Source organism: Neovison vison, chromosome 6 (genome assembly GCF_020171115.1).
Source record: "Neovison vison isolate M4711 chromosome 6, ASM_NN_V1, whole genome shotgun sequence".
NCBI classification, from domain to species: Eukaryota; Metazoa; Chordata; class Mammalia; order Carnivora; family Mustelidae; genus Neogale; species Neogale vison.
This window is the reverse complement of record NC_058096.1, coordinates 11,149,592-11,175,453: the sequence shown is the minus strand read 5'-3', so window position 1 is coordinate 11,175,453 and position 25,862 is coordinate 11,149,592. Positions and strand designations below refer to the sequence as shown.

The following is a 25,862-nucleotide window of genomic DNA, read 5'->3' as shown; positions in this document are numbered from 1 at the left end:
ATCACAAGTAGGCAGAGAGGCAGGCAGAGAGAGAGGAGGAAGCAGGCTCCCTGCTGAGCAGAGAGCCCAAGGGGGGGCTCGACTCCAGGACCCTGGGATCACGACCTGAGCCGAAAGCAGAGGCTTTAATCCACTGAGCCACCCAGGCGCTCCTGACGAAGTACTTTTTACCAGTCACTTCATTCTGGTCCTCTGGAGAGGACACTGTTGAATAAAGGGGATGTAGCCAAAGAGAAGAAAAGGTTCTCCATTTCCACATCTTTCTCACAAGTCTTAGGTAAGGGGTAGGCAGGAAAAAGTGATGGAGATAACATAAGGGAAACTGCCATACAATTTCAGACTGGAATTTCTTTTTTAAAAGGGTAGATAATAATTTTTTAAAGATTTATTTATTTCCTTTTTTTAGGGAGAGAGTATGAGAGAGAGGGGCAGAGAGTGAGGGAGAGAATCTCAAGCAGACTCCCTGCCCAGCGTGGAGCCCAACATGGGGCTCGATCTCATGACCCTGAGATCACAACCTGAGCTGAAACCAAGAGTCGGACACCTGTCAACTGTGCAGCCCAGGAGCCCCAAGGATTAATTATTTTTTAAAAGGATAAACTATTTTTTAATTTTTAAAAAAATATTTTTCAAAAAATTATTTTATTGGATTCTGAACCAATTAGGTACTTGACTTTTAAAGTGGCAGACTGTACATAAACCTATAGTTTAAGTTCCTGCCACATATACTTTTATAATGATACTAAAGATGCTAGGCATATTTTTTTTTTTTAAAGATTTTATTTATTTATTTGACAGAGAGAAATCACAAGTAGATGGAGATGCAGGCAGAGAGAGAGAGAGGGAACAGGCTCCCTGCTGAGCAGAGAGCCCGATGCAGGACTCGATCCCAGGACCCTGAGATCATGACCTGAGCCGAAGGCAGTGGCTTAACCCACTGAGCCACCTAGGCACCCGATGCTAGGCATATTTAAAGGTATAAGATTGTAGGAACCACAAAAAGAATAAACTGAAATAATTCTTTTGTATATTTCCTTTATTTTAAAATTTTCTGATCACCTATATATACCTGATGGCCAGAAAAGTCTCTTTTTCAATGTGGAACTTTATGCTTTTCCTAAGATGTTCTTATGACATGCTTATAGAAATATGGGGTGTTCTACAATATTTCTTCCATGCAGACTTTTACAGAGCTTTAATCATATCACGACTGTATCCTGTGGTTATATCTCAGGGTCCTGGATAGAGCCTGCTTCCCCTCTCCGTCTGCCCCTCCCCCTGCTTGTGCTCTCCTGCTGTCAAATAAATACACTCTTAAAAAAACAAAAGAAAACAATTGCATCCTGTGCCCTTCATCTACCACAAGAATTTTCTTACATTACTACACAGTTTTTATGAACACTGTGTTTCAGAGTTGGGCAATATTCCATTAAATTAATTTTACTCTAATTTACTATTTCTTTCTGTTAGACATGGAGAGAATTTTCTGAGACTAGGGATTTCAATGAATTTTTCATAGAATACCTTGGATGGTCTGAACGTAGAACTTGGCAGACAAGGAGTAGGGAGTACTAGCACTTACGGTGAAAGGATTTCAAGGCATCTGACTAATTCACTTCTCAAGTCATGCTCCTGTTGTCCAGTGGAAATCTATGACCTTGTTCAGTAATTCTGCTAAATGTGACTATCGCAGAAGCCTTTTAGATTCCTAGAAATTATGATGGCATTATAACCCAGTAAGTTAGGGGTCCAGTAGAGCTACAGTATTAATCTTTACAAAACTGAGTAAATGGACCTGCTTTATTTATCATGGCACATTGAACCGCACTTTATTTACTATCTGAAGACTCTTCCTGTACTTCCTGTAAATGATGGACGATTACTGTGGGGCGGTATGAGGCTGGGGATGTGTTAAGTATGAGCAAGAGAAATGACGAGAAGTATATGAATATGAACCCTTTCTAAACACATTAACTAGAAATATCTACAGAATAGTGAATAAATCATTGATTAGATTTCTAGGTTTACTTTTGCTATTTATAAAAGTAATTTCTTCCTTGGGGTGCCTGGGTGGCTCAGTCAGTTAAGTGTCTGCCTTTGGTTCAGGTCATGATCCCAGGGTCCTGGGATCGAGCCCCATGTCGGGCTCCCTGTTCTGTAGGGAGTCTGCTTCTCCCTCTCCTTCTACCCCATCCCTGCTTGTGCTCTCTCTCTCTCATATAAATAAATAAAGCCTTTAAAAAAAAAAAGTAACTTCTTCCTTAACAAGCCTGCGTAATTGTAAATTTTCACAATGTAAAGGAGTTTATAAAATATTTTCATATAATAATATAAACTGTCTGACTTCCTTTAGATAATAATTTATTTTTAATTAATTAATTAATTAATTTTTAAGCTGTTTTCTTTATTTGACACAGAGAGACATAGTGAGAGAGGGAATACAAGAAGCGGGAATGGGAAAGGGAGAAGCAAGCTTCCCGCTGAGCAGGAAGCCCCATGTGGGGCTCGATCCCAGGACTCTGGGATCATGACCTGAGCCAAAGGCAGACACAACAACTGAACCACCCAGGGACCCTAAATAATAATTTAATACAGAAACAAACAAGCTGACATTACCTTTTTCCCCTAGCTCTTTTAGTCTTCTAAGGATGTTAATTTTTTGGCACTCAGAAGTCAGTTATCATTATATATTTGTATACCAAATATGCCAGGAAACTCTCATTTGACTTTTGGTCAGAATAAAAGCATCAGGGGCACCTGGGTGGCTCAGTGGGTTAAGCTGCTGCCTTCGGCTCAGGTCATGATCTCGGGGTCCTGGGATCGAGTCCCACATCGGGCTCTCTGCTCAGCAGGGAGCCTGCTTCCCTCTCTCTCTCTGCCTGCCTCTCTGTCTACTGTGATCTCTCTCTGTCAAATAAATAAATAAAATATCAAAAAAAAAAAGAATAAAAGCATCATACCTTCGTATTTATCTGGCTCAGAGCACAAGCTTTAACTTGAAGTTTCACATAGTTATCCTCTACAACAGGAACATTTTCCTAGAACCAAATAACACATTTCTTTGAGAACATGCCTTTCTGTTGTGAAAACTGTCATGCTAACTGAACAAAACTAAACAGACCCCAAATCCTACAGCCAACTTAACTGAAAAAGCCACAAGTAATTATCCCATAGTATATGATAATAAAAAAAAAAAAAAAAAGAAGGGGAATTTTGCGGTGAAATGTTTAAAAAGCCATAGTTATTTTAAAAATGTATAGATACCAACTGTGGATCTATGTAGAGGCAATACATTTTTAGGGTAAAAAGGAGAGCAACAAATACTGTACTTTATTTCAATCTAAATAATCTCAAAGCATCAAATCTTCACAGATACAGGGATATCCTAACACGCATGACACATAGCCTTCACTGATTTTGGAATTTTCCTAATGCTATAAATGAAATTGTGTGGTGTTAGCTGTGTATCTCTTATTTAACATCTGTCTTAGACATTTCAGCATGCCCCATGGGATTTTGGGGTCAAAACAGAAACCTAACGAATCTTAATTACCCCACTATTCCACAGCCAGATATATCTTCAAAGGCAAAGTATCATTCACAACTCAGGGATTCAAAGTCACCCGCCTGTATGATTTATGAAATATAGTATCCTTTCTGCCAAATACCCCTATGCTGGTAATAATCATTCAAATATTCCCCTCAGCTCCTGATATGGCCAAAAATGAGATCAAAAGCTGGGTACGAATAGTTACTTTTGTAGGCCCCCCTACAAAAGAGATCACGGTTTTATTTGGCTTGAATACAATACTCTGGGAATATCTCTTTTTAAGTTTCAGATTTGATAGTATCTGATGATATTATGAAGATATTCAATATTATTGATTAATGTGTGGATTTTATGGATGACGGTATGAACCTGTGTATGATTCTTCCCGAGCGCCAAATAAACCTCTGAGACCTTGATCCTGACTCAGTGGTAGAAGACAAGCTGTCTGAGATTTTGACTCCTAACTGACTAATTTTGGAGTTAGTAAAAGATAACAAAAAAACTGGATTGTATTCACGATCCAGAAATTCTTATTACTATCATGAAATAAACACAGCACTTAGTTTTGGGCCCTAAGTTGACAGTGGAATGATTTTGGCTTGCCACAGACCTTTCAAACAATCACCAGTATATGCAAATTCTCTTACATGTTCTGAGAGTGTGCAAGAGTGAGTAACAGTTAAGAGTTTAGTGAATGAGGTAATTTTGCAAAGCTCAGAATTTGGTATGGAAAACAATGCTCTTCGACCTCTTTCATTTCAGACATGGGAGAAATATTTTCTGAAATATGGCTACAATCTGAGTACTCACTCTATTGTGGTATTCTGAATAGGTTGGGTTAATTCTGCAATTATTCTGTTTTCCTAATTTGTTTTATACCACCACCTTGAGGAAATAAAAACTCTTTTGAAGCAACTCTTCCAAAAATATAGTTATATTATAATACGGAGCACCAATTTCACATAAGATTAAAAAAGTTTGTAAGTTTCATTTAAGTAATCTTTACTCAGTTCCACTCAAAATAACTTATAACAGGTCATTTAAAATTGGTTCTATTACATAGAGAAAATAAACTACCTTTTTCATTTAATAATTAAATCATTTTTCTTACCCTTTCTTGAAATACAAATGTTATTTCTTCATTTGTAGAACTCTTTTGAAAATACAAGCCTTTCATAGTCACCTAAAAAAGATTCATATGTATATATATAAAAACATGAAATAAAATGTTCTCCCAGACCAAATAAAAGCAAAAATTGAAAGATAATACTGCTAAAGGATAAAATGTATTTCTAAATGTAGCTTTCAAACCAAAAATTCAGATAAGTCTTGAAAGTGGTCAAACAAGAGAATATGCAACACTCTCTGAGTACATGTTTTACCAAGAATGGGCTTAGTTCAACCTTTCACACCAAGGTGAATTTCACTTTGCTAGTCAATAAAAATTATTAGATGTACTTAACATTTTTTTACCAGAGCCACAGATTACCAATTTTAATTACCAAAGGTGGCATTTAGAGGGCTTTCAAGTCCCCCCGCCTTAAAAAGATTTCTTTAGGGGTTCGTGGGTGGTTCAGTGGTTGGGTGTCTGCCTCCGGCTCAGGTCATGATCCCGGTATTCCGGGATCAAGCCCCACATGAGGCTCCCTGCTCTGCGGGAGGCCTGCTTCTCCCTCTGCTGTTTCCCCTGCTTGTATTCCCTCTCTCACTGTCTCTCTCTGTCAAATAAATGGGTAGAATCTTTAAAAATAAATAAATAAATATATGAAGTGAACAATTCAGTGGTTTTCAAAAAAGGATTTATTGGGGCTCCTGGGTAGCTCAGTGGGTTAAGACTCTGCTTTCAGCTTAGGTCATGATCTCAGGGTCCTGGGATCGAGCCCTCCATCTGGCTCTCTGCCCAGCAGGGAGCCTGCTTTCCCCCTCTCTCTGCCTGCCTCTCTGCCTACTTGTGATCTCGTTCTCTGTGTCAAATAAATAAATAAAACCCTAGAAATAAATATATATATATATATATATATATATATATGTATGTATATTTGGAAGAGAGTGTGAGAGAGCAAGCACTTAGGGACATGCACACACACGGTGCGGGGGTGGCAGTGGCAGAGGGAGAGGATCTCAAGCAGATACCCCGTTAAGAGTAAAGCCCTACATGACTGGACCTCAGGACCCTGAGAATCAAGACCTTAAGATCAGTACCTCAACGGGTATCAAGCGTCCGATGCTTACCAGACTGAGCCACCCAGGCAACCCAGGGCTTTCAAATCTTAAAAAAGACCATTAAAAAGAAAAAGTAAACAGTCAATACACTCACTAAAGTCATACCCCTAATTCTTCTGTATCAGTTTATAAACCATTTAATGGAAGTATTAAGCCTGTATTTTGTGAACTTCTTGAAGCATCTCTAAGAATTCCACAATTGTTTAATTTTCAAAATATAGGGATGCCTGGGTGGCTCAGTTGGTTGAGCAGCTGCCTTCGACTCAGGTCATGATCCCAGCGTCCTGGGATCGAGTCCCACATCGGGCTCCTTGCTCTGCGGGGAGCATGCTTCTCCCTCTGACTCTGCTGCCACTCTGTCTGCCTGGGCTCACTGTCTCTCTCTCTGACAAATAAATAAATAAAATCTAAAAAAAAAAAAAAAATCAAAATATAGTTGACTCATGAACAATACAAGTTTGACGGGCACAGGGCCACTTATACATGGATTTTTTTTTTTAATAGTTCTAAGTAATCTCCAAAACCAATGTGGGGCTTGAACTTAAAACATTGAGATTAAAAGTTGCAGCTCTACCAATTTGAGTCAGGCAGTCACCCCTCCCTACAACTTTATTTATTTTTATTTTTAGACATTTTCTTTATTTATTTGAGAGCAGCCACAAGCAGGGTAAGGAGCAGAGGGAGAAGCAGACCGGATGCAAGGCTCCATCCCAGGACCCCGGGATCATGACCTGAGCTGAAGGCAGAGACTTAACTGACTGAGCCACCTAGAGGCCCCATCCCCACAACCTTAAATCCAACCTCTTCTGCCTGACTTACAAGGCTGTCTAAAATGAATACTCACTGTCTCTGATCTACTTTACTCCCCTGTTTTTCTAACACACATTCTCTTTCTGAGCTAGTCCGTGTGACCTCACGCCATCTGGTCATCCCAACACCGGGTCAGCCCTGTCTCAGGACTTTCAGGCAGTGCTTTTTCTCTTGAGATTGTGCCAAACTTACTCTACAGATTCTGCCAAGTGAACACAACCCAAGTCTTACTCCTTCTCTGAAATCACCCCCAGCGAAACTCAATCTACCCTATCTGTTCCATGCTTCCAGATTTCATTACATACCAACAAACAAAACCATGCTTTATTCACTTACTAACTAGCAGGTTTTCCCTGCTACTGCTTGGAAGAGTCAATTTCTATGATTATTCAATAAAGAAATCACTGCTCCTACTCAGTCTGGAGCTATTAGTAGTTCCTTTTTGAGAGATGAAACAATTGCGTCAATACTCAATACCTTGATTTCCAAGCAGCTCCTGTTGTAATTCTGGAAGCCACCGTCTTCTCTGCCTATCTCATTTTTTTTTTTCTTTGAAGATTATTTACGTATTTTAGTAACCTCTATGCTGAACGTGGGGCTTGAACTCACAAGCTAGAGGTCAAGAGTTGCAGGTTCCTTTGACTGAGCCAACCAGGTGCCCCTGAGCAACGCATCTTAAAACATATGGCATGTTTTGCACGTTTCCCAAATCAGTGGTCACAAGGGCATCTTCCTGCATATACCCCAATTTCAAAGACTCTGGAAGATAAGTGCTTGTTTGTATCCCCAGGGTCCCCTGGTCCCCATAGGCAAATACTATATATATGATGACATATACTATATACACTATACTATATACTATATAATGTATACTATATACATAATAATAGATGATAATACTATATACATGATAATGTCAATATTTTTAGTCAGATTGTCCTAAATGGTTCCTCTAAATTAAAACTGGCCTGCTTAGGGTGCCTGGGTGGCTCAGTGGGTTAAGCCTCTGCCTTTGGCTCAGGTCATGATCCTGGGGTCTTGGGATCAAGACTTGCATTGGGCTCCCTGCTCAGCGGGAAGCCTGCTTCTCCCTCTCCCTCTCCTGATGCTTGTGTTCCCTCTCTCACTGTGTCTCTCTCTGTCGTATAAATAAATAAAATCTTTTTTTTTTTTAAAGATTTTATTTATTTATTTGACAGAGAGAGATCACAAGCAGGCAGAGAGGCAGGCAGAGAGAGAGGAGGAAGCAGGCTCCCTGCTGAGCAGAGAGCCCAATGTGGGACTCGATCCCAGGACCCTGAGATCATGACCCGAGCCGAAGGCAGTGGCTTAACCCACTGAGCCACCCAGGCGCCCTCTTTTTTTTTTTTTTAAATAAATAAAATCTTAACCAAAAAAATTGGCCGGTTTAGTAGGAAAAAAAGTAGTTTAGCTGGTCTAATAAAAAACCATGTGGGAACAAAAATATCCTCAAAGTTACAAAGTGAAGAAAGAAAAGTTTTCAGAAAAGTGGCCAGAAGAAAACTGAGGACATGTTATTTACTTGTTTTGAAGATCACCAAAAGGAATACTGAGTTCTTAACACTAAGAAAATGGTAGAATGGATAGTATAGTTTCTCAGGCACTGGTCTAGATTAAATGGAACACTTACTCCACTATTTAATATCACTTTTATTGAATGTAAAGATATTTGCACACAGAAAATAAAATAACAGATTATCTTTTTTTTTTTCCCCCACAGTAGGAGAGAAGGGGAGAGGGGCAGAGAGAGCTCTTTAGCAGCAACATCAGGCTTGATCCCACAACCCTGAGATCAAGACACTTAACTGAGTCATCCAGCTGAATATTTTATAAAATAAAAATATAAATTAAAATATAATATGATAATGCTTATCATGCCATTTCTAAGAATGTCACGTAAAATTTCAAAATTATATATTCTACTGTAAACTCTGTGACAAGTGTTACATAAAACTCTTAAATGAAAATAAACCTGTTTAAAAACATAGGCTAGGGCCACCTGGGTGGCTCAATCATTAAGCGTCTGCCTTTGGCTCAGATCACGATCCCAGGGTTCTGGGATCAAGCCCTGAATTGGGCTCCCTGGTTGGTGGGAAGCCTGCTTCTCTCTCTCCTCCTCCCCCTACTTGTGATCCTTCTCTCGCTATGTGTCTGTCAAATAAATAAATAAAATCTTAAAAAAAAAAAAAGACCCCAAAACTGTAGGCTAATATGCCCTATAAAAAGAATAGATTTTATATTTTAACATCAGATTTTTTTTAAAGATTTTATTTAATTATTTGACAGAGAGAGAGAGATCACAAGTAGGCAGAGAGGCAGGCAGAAAGCGGGAAGCAGGCTCCCTGCTGAGCAGAGAGCCTGATGCAGGGCTCGATTCCAGGACCCTGAGATCATGATCTGAGCCAAAGGCAGAGGCCCCAACCCACTAAGCCACCCTACGCTCCCTTAAAGCGATTTCTAAAAAACCAATGGGAAGAAACTTTGAATGGTTTCCTTTTCGTTAAAACAGCAACGTGAACTCCATCTGCTCTTCTGCTACACTTAATCTCTCAAGAGCTCATGTATTAATAATTGTAAATAAAACCACTACAGACTATTCCTTATCTACACTTTCAGACCACAAGTGTTCTGAGAGTATCAGATCTAGCTCAAATTCAACAGACACAAAACTGGAGTCATCCTGGGGCACTTGGGTGGCTCAGGCAACCAACTCTTGATTTCAGCTCCGGTCATTATCCAGGGTCGTGGGACTGAGCCCCACATCTGGCTCTGTGCTCTGTGGAGTCTACTTGTCTCTCTCCCTCCGCTCCACCCCACACACTCTCTCTTCCTCTATAAATAAATAAAATCCTCTTTTCCTTTTTTTTTTTTTTTTTAAGATTTTTATTAAAGAGAGAGAGAGAATGAGCAAGGAAGAGGGGTAAAGAGAGAAGCGGGCTCCTTACTGAGCTGAAAGTCTGACATGGAACTCGATCCCAGAACCCTGGGTGCTTTATTGACTGAGTCCCGAGGTACACAATAAATAAAATATTAAAAAGAAAAAACAAAACAAAAAAACGGGAGTCACCTTTTCCCAAGACAAGATTTTTTTGGTACTCATCTTCTGTCATCAAGGATAATTTAGAGGCTATCATAATTCCTTCCTCTGTATCAAGTTATTGACTCAACTCTCCTTTTCCTTTATGATGTCCGGGCTCACTTGTTCATGTTTGGGTTTGATGGGTGTTAGCACAAATGATGTGCTAACACTGCAATGTCCGCCTCAGCTATGGCCACACACGGCTGAGTGGCTTCATTTCCTCCCCTCATCCAATCCGCCTATGGACAACTTAATTCCTGGAAGCCTAAACTCTTATATGCTCACATTTCTATTACTGCCCAATATCAACTTTGCAATATTGTGGCCATTTGTCATCAGGATTCAGTTATAACATTTTTTAAAAAGGATTTTATTTATTTATTTGACAGACAGAGATCGCAAGCAGGAAGAGAGGCAGGCGGAGAGAGAGGTGGGGGAAGCAGGCTCCCCGCTGAGCAGAGAGCCCGATGAGGGACTCGATCCCAGGACCCTGAGATCATGACCTGAGCTGAAGGCAGAGGCTTAACCCACTGAGCCACCCAGGTGCCCCTATGATATTTCTAAGCCACCTTCTTATTAAGGAAATCAAGGGTATATTGTCAAGCCGAAGGCTACAGAAAAATCATGAAGTCAACACAAAATGTGGCCCTGTGTGTTCATCATCACGCCAGGACTGGTGCAGAGCATTACACTAGCCGGCTGCACGGTGAGGGGGGTAACTCTTCTGTTAGAGTGACGAGGTGACTTAAAATACTAAGTTTTAACAATGTTCTTAATCTGTGAGAATTTTCATACATACCAACGTATCGGATAAATATGGCAAACCACATGCTCAATTACTTGGTTTAAAAATCTGGTTAGCATAATCAAAGTAGCCAGTTGGAGGATTGGTTCAAATGTCATTATGTTGCAGGTTGTGGAGAATGGTAGTGCTAACCTCGTAAGCTCCCTCTGCCTTTTCTTTTTTTTCCTTAAAGATTTCATTTACTTATTTGAGAGAAGAGAGAGACAGACAGAAAGCATGAGCCGGTGAGAGGGAGAGGGACAAGCAGACTCCCTCCAGAGTAGGGAGCCCGATGGGGGACTCGATACCAGGATCCTGGGATCATGACCTGAGCCAAGGCAGACGCTTAACCCACTGAGTCACCCAGGTGCCCCAGCTCCCTCTGCTTCTTCTTCTTTTTTTAAGATTGTATTTATTTATTTGACAGAGAGAGAGAGAAATCACAAGTAGGTGGGGGGGGGTGGAACAGGCTCCCCATGGGGTGGAGAGCCCGACGTGGGGCTCAACCCCAGGACCCTGGGAACATGACCTGAGCTGAAGGCAAAGGCTTAACCCATTGAGTCACAGGCACCCCAGCTCCCTCTGCTTCTTAAAGAGAGAGGCAAATGCATGGTTGTAATAATTGGAGGACATCTCTGCATTGCGCAGGCAACAGTCTCTAGGAATCCGTGTACTCCAAGGACACTTTGTGTAAACAATAGTACACAGATGTTTGCAGCATACAACTGCACTAGTTGCATAAAACTCCTGACAAGATGGCAACAGAACACGGTGACAGGGCTCACACCTTGCTAAGCCCCTGAAAAGCTTTTCTAGCTAATAACGTGGGTTTTAAGAACTTGCTTTTTGGTAGGTGAGAGAAGGGCAGAGGGAGAGGGAGAGAGTGAATCCCAAGTAGGCTTTATGTCTAACAGATCTGGACACCCAGCTTGATCTGACCATCAGAGATCATGACCTGAGCCAGAATCGAGTTGGATGTTTAACCAGCTGAGCTGCCGAGGTGCCCCAAGAACTTTCTACGTTCACATTTTAAGTATCTAACTTCAATCTTTGGAAAATTCATGAAGTTGCATGGTTCCTATCACTAGAAGTATTTAAACAGAGGCTGAATAAACATTTACAGTGGCATCATAAACAGGATTCAAGCACCAGCTGAAGAGAATGGGGATAGCAACGACCATATTACAGGTATAGCCTCTTCTGATTATGGCAATGGTATGATGTGATTATGACCCTTTTCCTTTATGCTACCTTAATCATGGGACACGAGGACAATGCAAATGGTGATGAGGGAAATAAGCCATTGAGGAATCCTTTCTAAATCTCTACCACACTCTCCCTTCCCCAATTGATGTAAACAATCATTTTTTAACTAAAATGACTGTACTTTGTAAATGCTTATTTATTTTTCCCATCCACTATAGGGCCTTTAAGAAACCATTTCTTGCTTCAGAAGCAAAAAAGGAATTTTAATTTTGATCAAATATTTACTAGTAAATCCACAATAAAGAGAAAATAATTCAGAAGATGTGTATTTCCTACAATATGTAAAAACAGGAAAAATATTTTGTAAAATATCATATTTTAGCATGTGTAGATATGTCTATTTTTCTCTTCTAATCATAAAACTCACCTTAGCTCAGCATAGTACCGTTTGGTGGGTCTAGAAAAACCATAATGTCGTTTTTGAAACATTCAATGTAAAGTTCAGAGAAGCAAGCAGTACTTTTAAGAATAATTAAAAAAAAAAAGATGCAACCACAAACAAAATAAAAAAAACCCTATGACTGCACAGTGAAATATTTAAGAATTTCTAAGCTTTCTCATTCCTCTTTCTTCAGGGAGGTACACAAATGAATCAAGACACATTACTGGCCTGGATATAGTACTGGGGAAGTGATTTTTTAATTATTTATAATACAGCATCGAGGGGCACCTGGGTGACTCAGTCAGTAAAGCCTCCAACTCTTGGTTTCAGCTCATGCCATGATCCTGGGGTTGTGAGATCGAGCCCTGAGTCCAGCTTCGAGCTCAGTGCAGAGTCTGCTTGTCCCTCTCCCTCTGCTTCTCCCTATGTGCTTGCTCTCTCTCTCAAATAAATTAAAAAAAAATTTTTTTTTAAAAGAAAGATTTATAAACAGCATGGAGATGGCTCAGTTGGTAGAGCATGCAATTTTTTGGTGAAGACTTTATTTATTTTAGAGTTAGACAGAGAGCACAAGCAGTGGGGAGAGGCACAAGGAAACTCTGTGCTGAGCGCAGAGCCCAACGCGGGGCTCCATCTCACCACTCCAAGACCACAACCCAAGCCAAAACGAAGAGTCAGACACTCAACCAACTGAGCTCCCCAGGTGCCCTACAGCATGCAACTCTTGATCTCGCCCTATGTAGGGCTGGAGCGGACTTAAAAACATATACAGCATGAAATATTTATAATACTACCAAAATATGTCACTCCAACTGATAGGCAAATTGACCTTGTATGAAGAAACCTGCTGTTTCACCTCTCAACGTTTCATCTGCCATAAACTGGACCAGAGGCATCAATGAAGTGAAATTACTGATTAAAAAATAACAATCATACACTTCGGTGGTTGACAGGATTTAGAAGTCAAAATTGACCCAAGTCTGAATCCTGGCTATCCTACTTATTGCTGTATGGCTTTAAGCTACTCAATTTTAACCTTCTAGGCGTTCGATTCCGTATCTCCAAAATATAATAGTTACCTCCAAGGGTTGTAAAGATGAAACACAAGCAAAGCACTCGGTACAACACCCGGCACAAAATCACCATTCAGTAAGTGCTGGTTGGCTATTTTTGCTCTTATTTCTGCAAACTGGGCAGAGAACCTCTCTAAAGTAGTGCCCAGGCCCATCTCACAGAGCAGCAAAGGGTTTGGTCACATGCAACCAACCCTCTGAGCTTTCGAACCTTTTAGTTTCTTGCATGGGGCACCTCAATCATCTGGACCTGCGCCGTCCAAAAACAAGGGCCACTAGTCCACAGGTGGCTAAGGAACCTGTGAACTCTGTGTAGTTAGAACTGAGGCCTTTTGTTAAGGTAAAATACACATTCGATTTCGAAGACGCTAAGGAAAAAAAAAAAAAAAACCGGAATTGGGGCGCCTGGCTGGCTCATGCCGTCTAAAGCAGGCTGCTCTTGATCTCGGGGTTGTGTGTTCAAGTTCCTCGTTGGACGTAGAGCTTACTTTAAAAAAAAAAAAATCAATAAATACAAGAATTTATAATATTTCAATTTTAAGGTATCTGATGATGGGTAGAAATGATAAATGTTGGATGTATTGGCTTAAACGAAAGTGCCTCGCATTACACCTGCATTGAGCAGAGCTGATGCAGACAGAACACCCGGTTACTCAGAACGAGGACGAGCCGCTCCCGGGAGCTGGTGAGAAATGCAGAGTCTCGGGCCCCGCCCAGACCTACCAATTCAGCATCTGCACTTCAACATGATTCTGAGCCGTATCTCCGGAGTTTTTCGCTGTTTCTCTTAAGTGGGCAAACCCGACCGTATAATCTCGTAAACGGGAATACCCTTGCTTTGTGTATGGTTCACCGATAAAGGAAAGCGAAGGAGGAAAAAGCGGTGGCAGAGAAGGAGTACGAGAAAAAAAAAGAAACTCAAATTCTAGGCACAAAAAGAAAGCTGGGGTGGGGGTGGGGGAGGAATCCAACCTGGGAGTTCAGTGGAAGGGAGCTTCGATTTTTGCTTCTATAAATGCAGAGGGAGATGCAAACTGAGATAAAACCTACCATCCAAACCTGCAAGGATCAGGAAATCGTCAGTCAAGTCTTTCCCGCCCCTCAGCGGCCTCGGCTAAGGCTAGGCCTGGGCCCGACGCGGTCTGGCGCTGGGGTGCAACGCCAACCACCATGCACCCCAGGGCTGCACGGTTCCGCAAGGCGTCCAAAGCCCAAAGCCCCGCTTCCCAAGACACCGAACCCGGCTCCGGGGGCTCACCTGCCTCTGAGCTGCCCCAACGGCCTGCGTCTTCGCCACCGCCACCTTGGAGTCCTTTTGCAGAGGGCCCGCCCCCGCTTGCCCAGGCGCTGCTCCCATTGGCCAGGTAGCTCGTCACTCCTGGACCGGAGGCTGTGGAGAACGCCATAGCAACCGAACTCGGAACTACATCTCCCGGAATGCTCCGCCAGGTGGAGAAGGGTGGAGCCAGGGGCTACCAGTAAATGGGCGAAATTGTAGTCTCCCGGATAGATTCCGTTTTATGTAAATTTCTGTTAAAGACCACACCCTTTCTCGTTCCGACCGTTTGCCCTACCGCCTAATCTGGACTGTGACCGCTTCTTTTTCGCCTCTACCTTGTTCTCTCCTTTAAGACCTCTCGTGACTAATTTAGTTGAGTGCCTCCTAACCAGTGCCTCGCACGACAACGGGCAGATGGACCGAAATCGTGAAACAAAATCGCCATAAGCCCCGTCAAGGAAATCCCAGACCAGAAGCTTTTGGTTACGCCTTCTGGGAAGGGGGCGGGGAGACAAGGCCGTTCTCCACGCCCACACCCTTTGCGCTTGCTGATTGGCTACTTTGGCTGTCACTCCGTCCTCTTCCATCCTTTTTAATTGCCCCCCTCCCTCTCTCCTGCGGTGGGCGGGCGTAGCGGTAGGGGGCGGTGAGGAGGTGCGGGCCTCTTCTCCCGATTGGCCGACTGCTCGTTCCCACCCATCTGTGGGCGGAGATGGAGGGGTGGAGGAGGGCGGGAGAGGCTGCGGAGGGAGATGAGGAGATAGGTGGGAGCGAGGGAGCGAGGGAGGGAGCGAAGGAGGTAGAGAAGAGCGGAGGAGAGGGGAGGGAGCGCAGCTTGGTTGCTCCGTAGTACGGCGGCTCGCGAGGGAGAATCCCGAGCGGGCTCCGGGACGCACGGGCCGGCGGGCAGGCGGGCGGGGATGGTGTGCGGGGCTGCGGCTCCTGCGTCCCTCCCCGCGGCGAGTGAGCTGCACTGATTTGTTCCTGGGGCTGCAGCGCGGACCCGCCTGGAGATGAGGTGAGGAGCGGGCTGGACGGCGGCGGCCTGGACGGGGAAGCGGCGGGGGCGGGGGTCGGCGCGGGGGTCGGCGCGATGGCCGCCCGGGGCGCCCGTCCCTCGGACCGGCGCGAGTCCCGCGGGCCGCCCTTCAGCCTTGCGCGGCCCCCGCGGCCCCTGCGCCTCGTCCTTCCCCGTCCTCCCGGGGGTGGCGGCGGGGCGGCCGGCTGGCCGGCGCGGGGAGGCCGGGACGCCGCGGCGGGCCGAGGGGGTGGCGGCCGTGGACGGGCTTCGGGCTGAATGGGCGTCCGCAGCCCCGGCCGGCCGAGCGCGGTCGCCTCCCTCCCCAGGGGGCGTGGGGGCGGTCGGCCCTTCCAGGGCTGACCTCGCTGCCCTCGGCCGCCTGAGCGTGGCGGGCTGGCCAAGCCTCGCCTCCCCGCCAGCCTCTCGGGGACCCGGAGCTCGCGGGGAGCGGCATCGCGCCGCCCGCCTCTCCCTCGGGCCTCGAGTCCCCGGCTCATCTCTTTCTCTCTGTCGCGTGCCTGCAAAATCGCTGTCAGTGAAGGGCAGCCAATGCCGCTCGGCCCCGAGTCGTCCGGCCGCGGCGGACTCTGATGGCATTTAGCAGAAAGCGGCTCTCCTTTCGGTGGGAGCGCGTCCCCGGGGTCCGCCGCGGCTCCTTCCCTTGACGCACGGACGCGGTCTTGCGGTGTGGACCCAGGGCACAATTGCGGGCTCTGCTTGCTTGACGAGGAAATGCAATAATCAGAATCCCCAGGAAAAGGAAACCGACGAGGAATGGGTCGCACCTTCCTTTACTTCTGTTGGCCGTGGGATCAGAAAACAACTTAGCAGATAACATTTCCTGTGGGCATCTTTTGTTGTGATTCAGACTAAAGAAGGCTTTGCTTTTGAAGAAATAAATTGGCGTCTTTTTTTCTGTTGAGTGGGAGGCTATGGAGATTTTTGGTAGCCTCTTAATATGAAAGTTTCCTTTAGAACTTTGCCATCATCAGTGCTATTCTGAAGGCAGCACCAGCCTGAAATTTTAAATATATGCGCACTCCGGACAGATGCGTTTCTTTGTGCTTATCTCCTGGCGTCCTACTCTTGCTGTTTCTGGGATCAAACGTACAAATAATAAAAGCAAGTACAGTAAAAAGAACAGATTAAAAAAAACGAATACCATACAAACAGATGTATCTGGAACAGCCTCCATTCCGTTAACGAGAGGCAATGTTACTAATCCCTTTGAACGGATGATCAGAGATCTCATGGATTAGGTAGTGGACAGGATCTGAGGTTAGGAACTAGAGCCAGGACCAGCAGGCCAGATGACTTGTGAAGTGCTACTCTTAACCTCTAAAATGGGAGGAATGTATTTGTCTGGGTACCTTTATTTTTAGATGATTTAAGGTGCAGAAACTTAAAACCCTCCCCCAAGGTTAGGATTTCTCTCTCAGAACAAAATGCTGTGTTTTTCTTTAAAATTATTTTTCTAGTTTACGTGACACAGTTACGTTGTACTGATGGGTGTTTGCTTATTATAACTAAAAATGCACATATTTGTAATATGGAAGGGAATTTTTTTTTCAGTAGGAGGTTGGTAAAGAACCCAGGATCTTTTAAGTAATCTAAATTGCAAATGAGGGACACGTTAAAACTATTTAAAACTAACTAAAGTAGTTCCACTAAGGAACATTTCTGATAGTTTTCTTTTATTTAATGGCATTTCTTTATCTAAGAATGTATCTGTTGAAATTGCTGAGGCCCCGTGGCACCTTCACAATACTCTATTATTATTATTCTGCCTGAGTAGGAGAGGAAATGAACAAATTTTTGATGTACTTTGGAACCCTGTGGATTGTTCAGATACTAAGCATTGTGAAATAGGGCATAAAATGAGTGGTAGCAAGTTAGTTCCGTGAAATGTTTGTCCCTCTTAGCTTTTTTTTTTTGCAGTTGACTAGAAATTTCCTTTTTCTTAATGTTTATTTCTTCTGTTAGTAGGACTTAAGTTCATCTTTTCATCAAATGCCTAGATGGAAGCAAATTCAAATCTCCCATTAGACATTAAGGAGGAGGTGCTGGTAAATGGCTCCATTCTTACTCATCTTTTTAATTTGCTGGATTTGTGAATTATACAGAACTAATTACATGAGGGTTGGGTTTATGTTACTCAGTTCAAGTTCCACTGCCCTAGAGCTATTCTCTTCTGAATGATCGTTTTTCTTCTGAAGGGCTCCACTTACTGGTGGGTTTCTCAAAGTCTGGACCTCAGATCACTTAGATCAGCATGAAGTGAAGTTCTTGTTAAAAATAGAGGGTTTTTTGGTCATTCCTCACCTCAGAATCAGACTCCTGGAGGTGGGGCCCTGGAATAGTTTTTTTTTTTTTTTTTTTAAGATTTGATTTATTTACTAGAGAGAGTGAGAGAGCATGAGATGCATGGGAAAAGGTCAGAGGGAGAAGCAGACTCCTTGCAGAGCTGGGAGCCGGATGCGGGACTCAATCCCAGGACTCCCAGACCAGGCCCTCAGCCAAAAGCAGTTGCTTAACCAGCTGAGCCACCCAGGCACCCTGGAATCGGTTTTTTTAAACAACTTCTCCAGGTTCTCCTGAGACAGTAAAGTTGGCGAACAGTTGATGCTCTGCTTCCCTCTTGCTAAGCATCTCCTAAGATCATCTCCTGAAGTGGATGGCAGATATTTTAAATAACAGACTAAGTTTTATACCTTAGGCTGCTAATAAAAAATGAACTACAACCTTCAGGTACATAATGCACTTACAATAAAGGTTTCAGAAGAGTAGGGATTTTGAGTCATCATTCTATCTCCAGTGCTAGAATAGTGCCTGGAGGAACTCCATTAAATATTTATGAGTGAATAACATGGTAATGAGGCCACATTTTAAAACCTTTTCTTGTAAAATTAATCTTATTACTTAGTCAGTGATTTTATAAATTAGGAGCCACATGCACTATGCCCAGTCATTTCTGTAAGTTTGGTTGGCTCTGAAAAGAGAGAACCTTTCCCAAGCATAGCTTGCTCGAGGCGATAAAGCTGGAGAGAAGGCTCCTATCAAAATACTGCTTAGAGAATCAAAATGTAAATTTAAGTCACAGTGTAGTGGTAAATTACTGTTATCACTATTTTCAAAATACCATTTTTTAAGCTATGGTAAGCCCAAATAATGCTGTAAAAGTTGGTTTACAGGGCGCCTGGGTGGCTCAGTGGATTAAGCCGCTGCCTTCTGCTCAGGTCATGATCTCAGACCGGGATCGAGTCCCGCATTGGGCTCTCTGCTCAGCAGGGAGCCTGCTTCCTCCTCTCTCTCTCTGCCTGCCTCTCTGCCTACTTGTGATCTCTCTCTGTCAAATAAATAAATAAATAATATTAAAAAAAAATTTGGTTTACAAAAAGCAAAAAGTGCAGAAAATTGTCATGTTTTCCAATTTCATTTTTCCTCCTAATAGAATATGGCCTTCATTCCTTTCTTTCAGAATCAAGCGGAGGACCCCATAAATAACAGTTTCTGTTACATAGTTGAGGGTGCTGAACAGTTGGGAGTAAAATTTCTAGAGGATACTGGGTTTGACCCCATAGTCTGTGATCTAGTCTAACATTTCAGGGTCTCAGTCTTTTCAGCTGAATGGGAATAATAGTAAGTAGGTTAAGTTTAAATACTTCAGAGTGCTTACATAAGTTCTTGAGATATGTTCATTTAATAAGTGGTAATTAGGATGACGATAAGGAATTGTTATATGAAAATATGTAAAATTCCAAAACTAACCCATTTAGTTTTTGTACTGCTGCACTTGATGGTAGAAATCCATCACTTGAGGTCTCTTGCTAATGTCTTGATACTTAATATGTCTTACTTTTAATTGGATAACTATTGAAAGTATCTAATAGGACATAGGGATGCATGGGTGGCTCAGTCTATTGGGTGTCTGCCTTTGGCTCAGGTCATGATCCCAGGGTCTTGGTCAGTGGGGAGCCTGCTTCTCCCTCTGCCTGCCACTTCTCCTGCTTGTGCGCATTCTCTCTGACAAATGAATAAATAAAATCTTAAAAAAAAAGAAAGAAAGAAAGAAACAAACTTAAGGGTTGCTGGAGGGAGGGATTGGCGTGGTTGAGTGATGGACATTGGGGAGGGTCTGTGCTATGGTGAGTGCTGTGAATTGTGTAAGACTGATGAGTCACAGACCTGTACCCCTGAAACAAATAATACATTGTATGTTAATAAAAAATTAAAAGTATCTAATAGACCATCAAGTATTATGTAAATATGAGCTTTTTTTCTAAATAAAAATAATCTTGTCATTACTTTTAGCTTCATTATGTATTTCAGAACCAAACTATTTATCAGTTCATATCCGTTGTATTTTAAAGAATTGCATTTGGGGGCTCCTGGGTGGCTCAGTCAGTTAAGCGTCTGCCTTGGCTCAGGTCATGATCTCAGGGTCCTGGGATCCAGTCCCACCTGCCCAGTGGGGAGCCTGCTTCTCCCTCTCCTGCCTTCTTGTGTTCTCTCTCACTATCTCTGTTTCTCAAATAAATAAGATATTAAAAAAATAAAGAAAGAATTGCATCTTCATGGTAGAAAAGTTGAGATACAGAAAAGTAAAACACTAGACAGTTCTCATAAATCCACTACCTCAGTACATACCTGTCCAAACCTCTTTTTTTTTTTTTTTCCTGTGCATGTGGCTTTTTATTTACCATTTTTGGTAACAAGTATGAGCTCTGCTATACATGATCATTTTTGTAACTTTTTGGTTTTGGCCTCACATGTTATAATGAATCCATATCTATATTGTCAGTTACAATAGTTTAATAAAATGAGTAAGATTCCATTTTATATGTGTGTGATAATTTAACCATTAATTTTTGTCAGACATTAGTTTGTTTCCTTTTCCCCTTCACTGTTACAACTCTGCAGTGACTGTTCTCCTATATACACTTCAGTGTATGCCTGTGAAATGATTTTTCTGTAGGATGAGTTTCTAGAAGTGGATTTGCAGGATCAAGGTACAGTACATGATACGTTTGAGATTTGTGATACATACTGCCATTTAGATGGGTTGTAGCAGTTCACATCCCTACCGTCCTGGTTGAGAGTCCCGTTTTCTTTTCTTTTTATTTTGGAATGACTTAACCAGTGACAAACTAGTGAATTACTGTTATTCTTAGGAAGAAGAAAGGAATGTGAATGTGACGTGTTCAGGAATGTGATCTGGAAACTCAGAAAATTCGTACACCAGTAATAGTGATAGCTAACATTTAGCAAGTTCCTTTACATCATTTGATTTTTTTTTTTTTTTTAATTTATTTGACAGAGCGAGAGGCAGTGAGAAAGGGAACGCAAGCCTGGGGAGTGGGAGAGGGAGAAGCAGGTTTCCCGGGAGCCTGATGCTGGCTTGATGCCAGGATCTGGGATCATGACCTGAGCCAAAGGCAGACGCTTAACTGACTGAGCCATCCAGGCGCCCCGAATTGTCCTTTTTTAGATGAATATGCCTTGGAAACTGAGGTACCAGCAGTGAAGGAACTTCAAGAGCCAGCAAGTGGCTACCCTGTGTAACTTCAGAGGCCAAACTTTCAGCCATAACACTGGACCACCCATGCCCCGGACACAATTTAAATAGGACTTAGGGTATTTTTACGTTTCTGATTTCAGTTTTGCCATAACCTAGAGGTTCCCTGATGTATGTTAATTTATAGATTTGAGTCCCTCTCATTGAGAAGTGAGTTGTGTAAGTTAGCTCACAAATAGGCCTTGTCTACTGTCTAACATTCATCTCTCAGAGCAGCTCGTTAGCCTTTCCAGGGAGGTGGTTTTCCTTCAGTGCCCCCGATGAAAAGCAGGGTTGGAGTCCCAGAGAAGACGAGTGGAATTTGAAAAGACGGTTCACTTGTAATGTGTAATGCGTGGCCTTGCCTTGGAAAGAACTCCATGTGGATGTATGATCAGGGAGACAGCTGGGATTCTGCTCAAACATTCCCACACTGGCCAGTTTTGAGATTTGAAGCAGCTTGTGGAAGTTTGCTGCAGGAATGTGAAGGCCTCACTGGAGAGAGATGTCACAGATCCACTGGGAGATTGTTTGAAGAAAAAAAAAAAACACCTTCTATTAATAAATGTAATGGTAGAATATCATTAACATTTTGTTGCCCTCTAACAAGGTGAGTTTAAAACAGGTTAATCTATTTGAATTCATCAGTGCTCTTTTGACCTGTTTCTAGTAGAATGAATAATCCGGCTGCTTATTTTACGAGCTTAGGGCCCAGAAAGAGCATGGGTGAAATTGTTTGGGCTTAAGCTGTCTGGCCGGAGTTTGCTTATGCTGAGGTCGGACTGCACAGCTCAGTTTGAAGCTAAAACCCATTCTCACTGTTGGCATAGTTTGGGGTTCCATAAAGGTTGTGGGGGAGTGGTACTCAGTATCGTTCATTCTTGGTTGAGTGGGAGAGCCAGGAGTTGAACTGAGGGGTGTGATGGAGAATTTTGGATTCAGCTGAACAGGACTGTGCAAATAACCAGGTCTAGCGGTTGGTCAGTAGTTGTTGTTGTTTAACCTTGATGGTGAAAATTAAAGTCCTCTCCTTACTGCAAGAGAGCAGTGCTTTTGATCCTCTTGCTTGAATGGGCATTTTGCCTTGTTTCTCTGCCTTTGATGGTCTTTTTCATCCTTGGGTCTTGCCTGTAAGTCCGCCTGGTGACTGGTGGTGTGAGCCACGGACATGGCTCATGGAAATGAATGCCACCGAGTGGCTTTGGGTGCCATGATTTGACCAGCCTCCGATTCTTGAACCATTTTATTTATTTGAGAGGGGCGGGGGAGGGCAGAGGGAGAGGAAGAGAGAATCCCAAGAAGACTCCAAGCTGAGCAGGGAGCCCCACGTGGGTCTCCATCTCAGGAACCCTGAGACCATGTCCTGAGCTGAAACCAAAAATGGGACACTCCGTTGAGCCACCCAGGTGCCCCAAGGAGGACACTGATTCTTAGGATAAAAGCATTGGAATCAAGTTGCTGTGGGATCCACTTGTCTCGTCTTAGTGTGCGTGCATGTGTGTAGGGCTAATTACTTTTCTCTGAGGCCGATTTCCTGAGCAGTTACATTGTTCTAACAAGGGCAGTGGTTTGTATTATAAGCCGTTGTATAAACAGACACACACCATTCCTGTACGTTATCTTTAATGAGAGTCTGTTCATTTGGGATTCAAGGTTTTATAAAAATCCATTTCTGCTGCAAACTTAAGATAATAGATTTTGAAAACAAGTTATCTTTCAGCGTCTGGAATTATTTAAATTCGACTGCTCCATTCTGGCAGAATTGAAATACTAACTTTTGGTCGCTGACCTAAAAGCTAGTAGAGCTTTATAGCTAGTATGAGAGAAAGCTTGAAAAATTGACAAATCAGTGCCATTCCTGGTATGTACCAGGTTCCACTGAGTAAAGGTCCCCCTCTTCTGTTTCTCATCTCTCCTTCGCTTACAATAAATAATTACTATTAAACAAAGTCATTAAATGAAAATGAAATTATTATGGGTAGTATTGCTTATTTCCAGATATCTTCAACACAGTCATTATGATTGCTTTAAAATTCTTTAAATAAGGGGCCCCTGGGTGACTCAGTCATTAAGCGCCTCCCTTCAGCTCAGGTCATGATCCCAGGGTCCTGAGATCGAGCCCCACATCAGGCTCCCTGTTCAGGGACAACCCTGCTTCTCCGTCTCCCACTTCCCCGCTTATGTTCCCTCTCTCACGGACTCTCTCTCTGTCAAATAAATAAAAATAAAAATAAAAAAATAAATGAAATATCCCTGTTTAAAAAAAAATTCTTTAAATGATTATGGAAATTGAGGAGGTAGTGAAGGTGGTAGAGAGGTTACTAGAAGGTAAGCTTCAGGAGGGCAGGGAGTTGTGGCTGTGTGGCTCACTCACTGCTCATTGCTCATCCTCAGGACCTAGAGCAGCGCCTGGCGCAGGGCGGGCGCTGAGCGGTTGCTTGTTGGCCTGTTGAGTAAATTGGTATTTGAGGACCTGATTGTCACCTACTTCGGTGAGCACTGGAAAGACAGGTGAGGAATAAAGGAGACGGGCTGGTGGGAATTTTCTTCAGTCAGTGGAAGTAGGAAGCTAAGGTAACTTTTAAGCAGGGGAGTTCCGTGATTTGCTTTTGTTTAAAAAGATCACTCTGAAGGTCATGGGCGAGGGAGAGCCTTGTAGGAGGGCAAGAGAGAAATGTTGAATTGCCTCTACTTTCTGTCATCTGCAGACATTGGCATTTCTACCTAGCCTGGTAGTTTTTCTTTAGCATGAAGATACTCTGTGAGGTTTCAGAGACGGGGTGAGATGTATGGTGACTGGTAGAAGCTTTTTGGAGTTCTCGTAAAACTGCTGTTAATAGTGGTCAAACCAAATCAAACAGTGTAAAACAAAGATCAGGAATTATTTAACCTTTTAAGCATTAAGTTAATTGATTAACAGATTTCTGATAAAGATTGTCTGTTTATGTTTCTTGGTGAAAGAAACTTTGAATATAGGGGAATGAATCCTTAAAATGGGTGTTTTATGACCTGAGTATCTATAGAAGCTGTTCACTTTGAGGAAGATATAATTTGTAAAACGCTGCTATTGTCTGTCCAAGCTGGTGTTTTAATTAGTATCAAAGGGAGGGAAATACTGCGTAATTGTAACCTTACATTATTTCCTTAGTTCAATTACTTTTAAACCACAGTCATTATCTGTTATCTTTAGTTGTTTCGGTTTCATTAGATGAAGTGAAATTGCAGTTGTGATTTGGTAATTTAAAAAATAACATGTTTTTTTTTCTCACTCCAAAAGCAATAAGCACGTATATGTGTTTATTCAAGGAAACTTTTGAAAATACAGATAAGGGAAGAAGAAAGTGGACCTAGAATTTCACCATCCAGCGATAAAGACTGTTCGTACACTGGGAAGGGTCAGCCTGCTCAAATTTCTCAACAGGTTGGGTGTGAGCTTCTCTGTGTGGGAGACATGAGGATATGCTGGGGACCTGGGCACTGAAGATGGTCCATGGATGGGACCTACTCGTTTGTGCCCCTGGGAGCATGCCTGTAGGTGTTACTGTACCTTCTAGTTCTTCAAGAGAAGCTGGAAATCTAGAAATACGAATTTAATATGAAATCTCCCAATTTTTATGTGGGCCACGATTTTTATAAATGCCCTGGGTTTCAAACAGAGCATACCCAAGGGCTGAATTCAGTCTTCGTTGGCTTGCCAGTTTATGTGATCTCAGTACATACAGTTGTATAGCCCGTGTTTTTCACTTAATATATTGGAATCCATTCCAAGCCACAATAGCCTGCTGCTGCCCTCCAGTGTGTTCCCCTGGTGGTGTGTACCTATTTTGTGTTCCCTTACCACGGCTGGGTAAAACCATTTAAGAAAAACGTTCGTTTTATTTATTTTGACTTGAAATTTTTTAAAGATTTTATTTATTATTTGACAGAGAGAGACACAGTGAGAGAGGGAACACAAGCAGAGGGAGAGGGAGAAGCAGGCTTCCCACTGAGCAGGGAGCCCAACGTGGGGCTCAATCCCAGGACCCTGGGATCATGACCTGAGCAGAAGGCTGACGCTTAATGACTGAGCCACCCAGGTGCCCCTTAACTTGAATTTTTTTGCCACTACCAATGAGTTTGAACATTTATTGAATGCGCCTTGACCTTATACAAATTTCCTTGGTAACCAGCCACCTTGCTAGAAGTCTTAGTTCCAGGAGTCTTCTGGTCATTCATTCAGTGCTTCTCAAGCTTTTTAAAATACCCTATACAATTAGTAGCACATTAGTCCTGGTAATTAGCATAGCCATCATCCCTCAGACCTGAGGGCAGCCGTACCTTGAGCACACCTGTGACCCATTTGAAAGTACAGTAGTTGGGAAGTTCTGAGTTTGGTCATTATTTTTCCATGTAATAACCACCTTGAAAATTAAGGATTTCCGAAAACACAGAAGTACACAATTTAATTCTGGTAATCGTGATTTTATTGGAAAGGCCATTTTGCAGATGTGGACTCCACTTTTACCCCCTTTCCCCCCCCCTTTTTTTTAAAAAAAAAACAAAAACTTTTACCTTTTTTAAACCAGTTCAGATCTCAAGGCGGGGGAAAATGGGAAGGAAGAGATTTGGAATGTTCTTAGAAATGTCCTAGAATTTCATGGTGTTATTTCCCTTCACATACATGTTAACAATGTGGCCTCATGCAAAAAAATGATACTAGAGATATTCACAGTGTACATATCGAGTGTGTCCAGGTAGGTGGTGCATTTGAAGTCTGTTAGGTGTGTTCTAGTCAAGCCACTGAAACAAGACTCAACTTTAATATCTAAATACCAAGAAAT

At 42.7% G+C, this 25,862-nt stretch overlaps 2 protein-coding genes across 9 annotated transcripts in view; one reads left to right on the top strand and one right to left on the bottom strand.

The window, feature by feature from the left end:
* CRYZL1 (crystallin zeta like 1) overlaps positions 1-14,535 on the bottom strand; it is a 41,772-nt gene extending 27,237 nt beyond the window's left edge. For 3 of the 5 annotated variants that reach the window (XM_044250994.1, XM_044250995.1, XM_044250996.1), the window contains exons 1-3: positions 14,447-14,535; positions 4,662-4,733; positions 2,961-3,038 (exon numbers count right to left, since the gene is read on the bottom strand). In XM_044250994.1, the coding sequence (XP_044106929.1) occupies positions 2,961-3,038; positions 4,662-4,727 (144 nt within the window). In that variant the 5' untranslated portion in view covers positions 4,728-4,733; positions 14,447-14,535. The remainder of the gene's footprint in view (positions 1-2,960; positions 3,039-4,661; positions 4,734-14,446) is intronic. The other 2 variants (XM_044250992.1, XM_044250993.1) reach the window with 1 other exon arrangement.
* Positions 14,536-15,277: 742 nt separating this feature from the next.
* ITSN1 (intersectin 1) overlaps positions 15,278-25,862 on the top strand; it is a 214,038-nt gene continuing 203,453 nt past the window's right edge. For 2 of the 4 annotated variants that reach the window (XM_044250984.1, XM_044250983.1), the window contains exon 1: positions 15,283-15,485. The gene's annotated coding sequence lies outside the window, so the exon portion shown is untranslated. Of the gene's footprint in view, positions 15,486-25,862 lie in introns of all 4 variants that reach the window. The other 2 variants (XM_044250981.1, XM_044250982.1) reach the window with 2 other exon arrangements.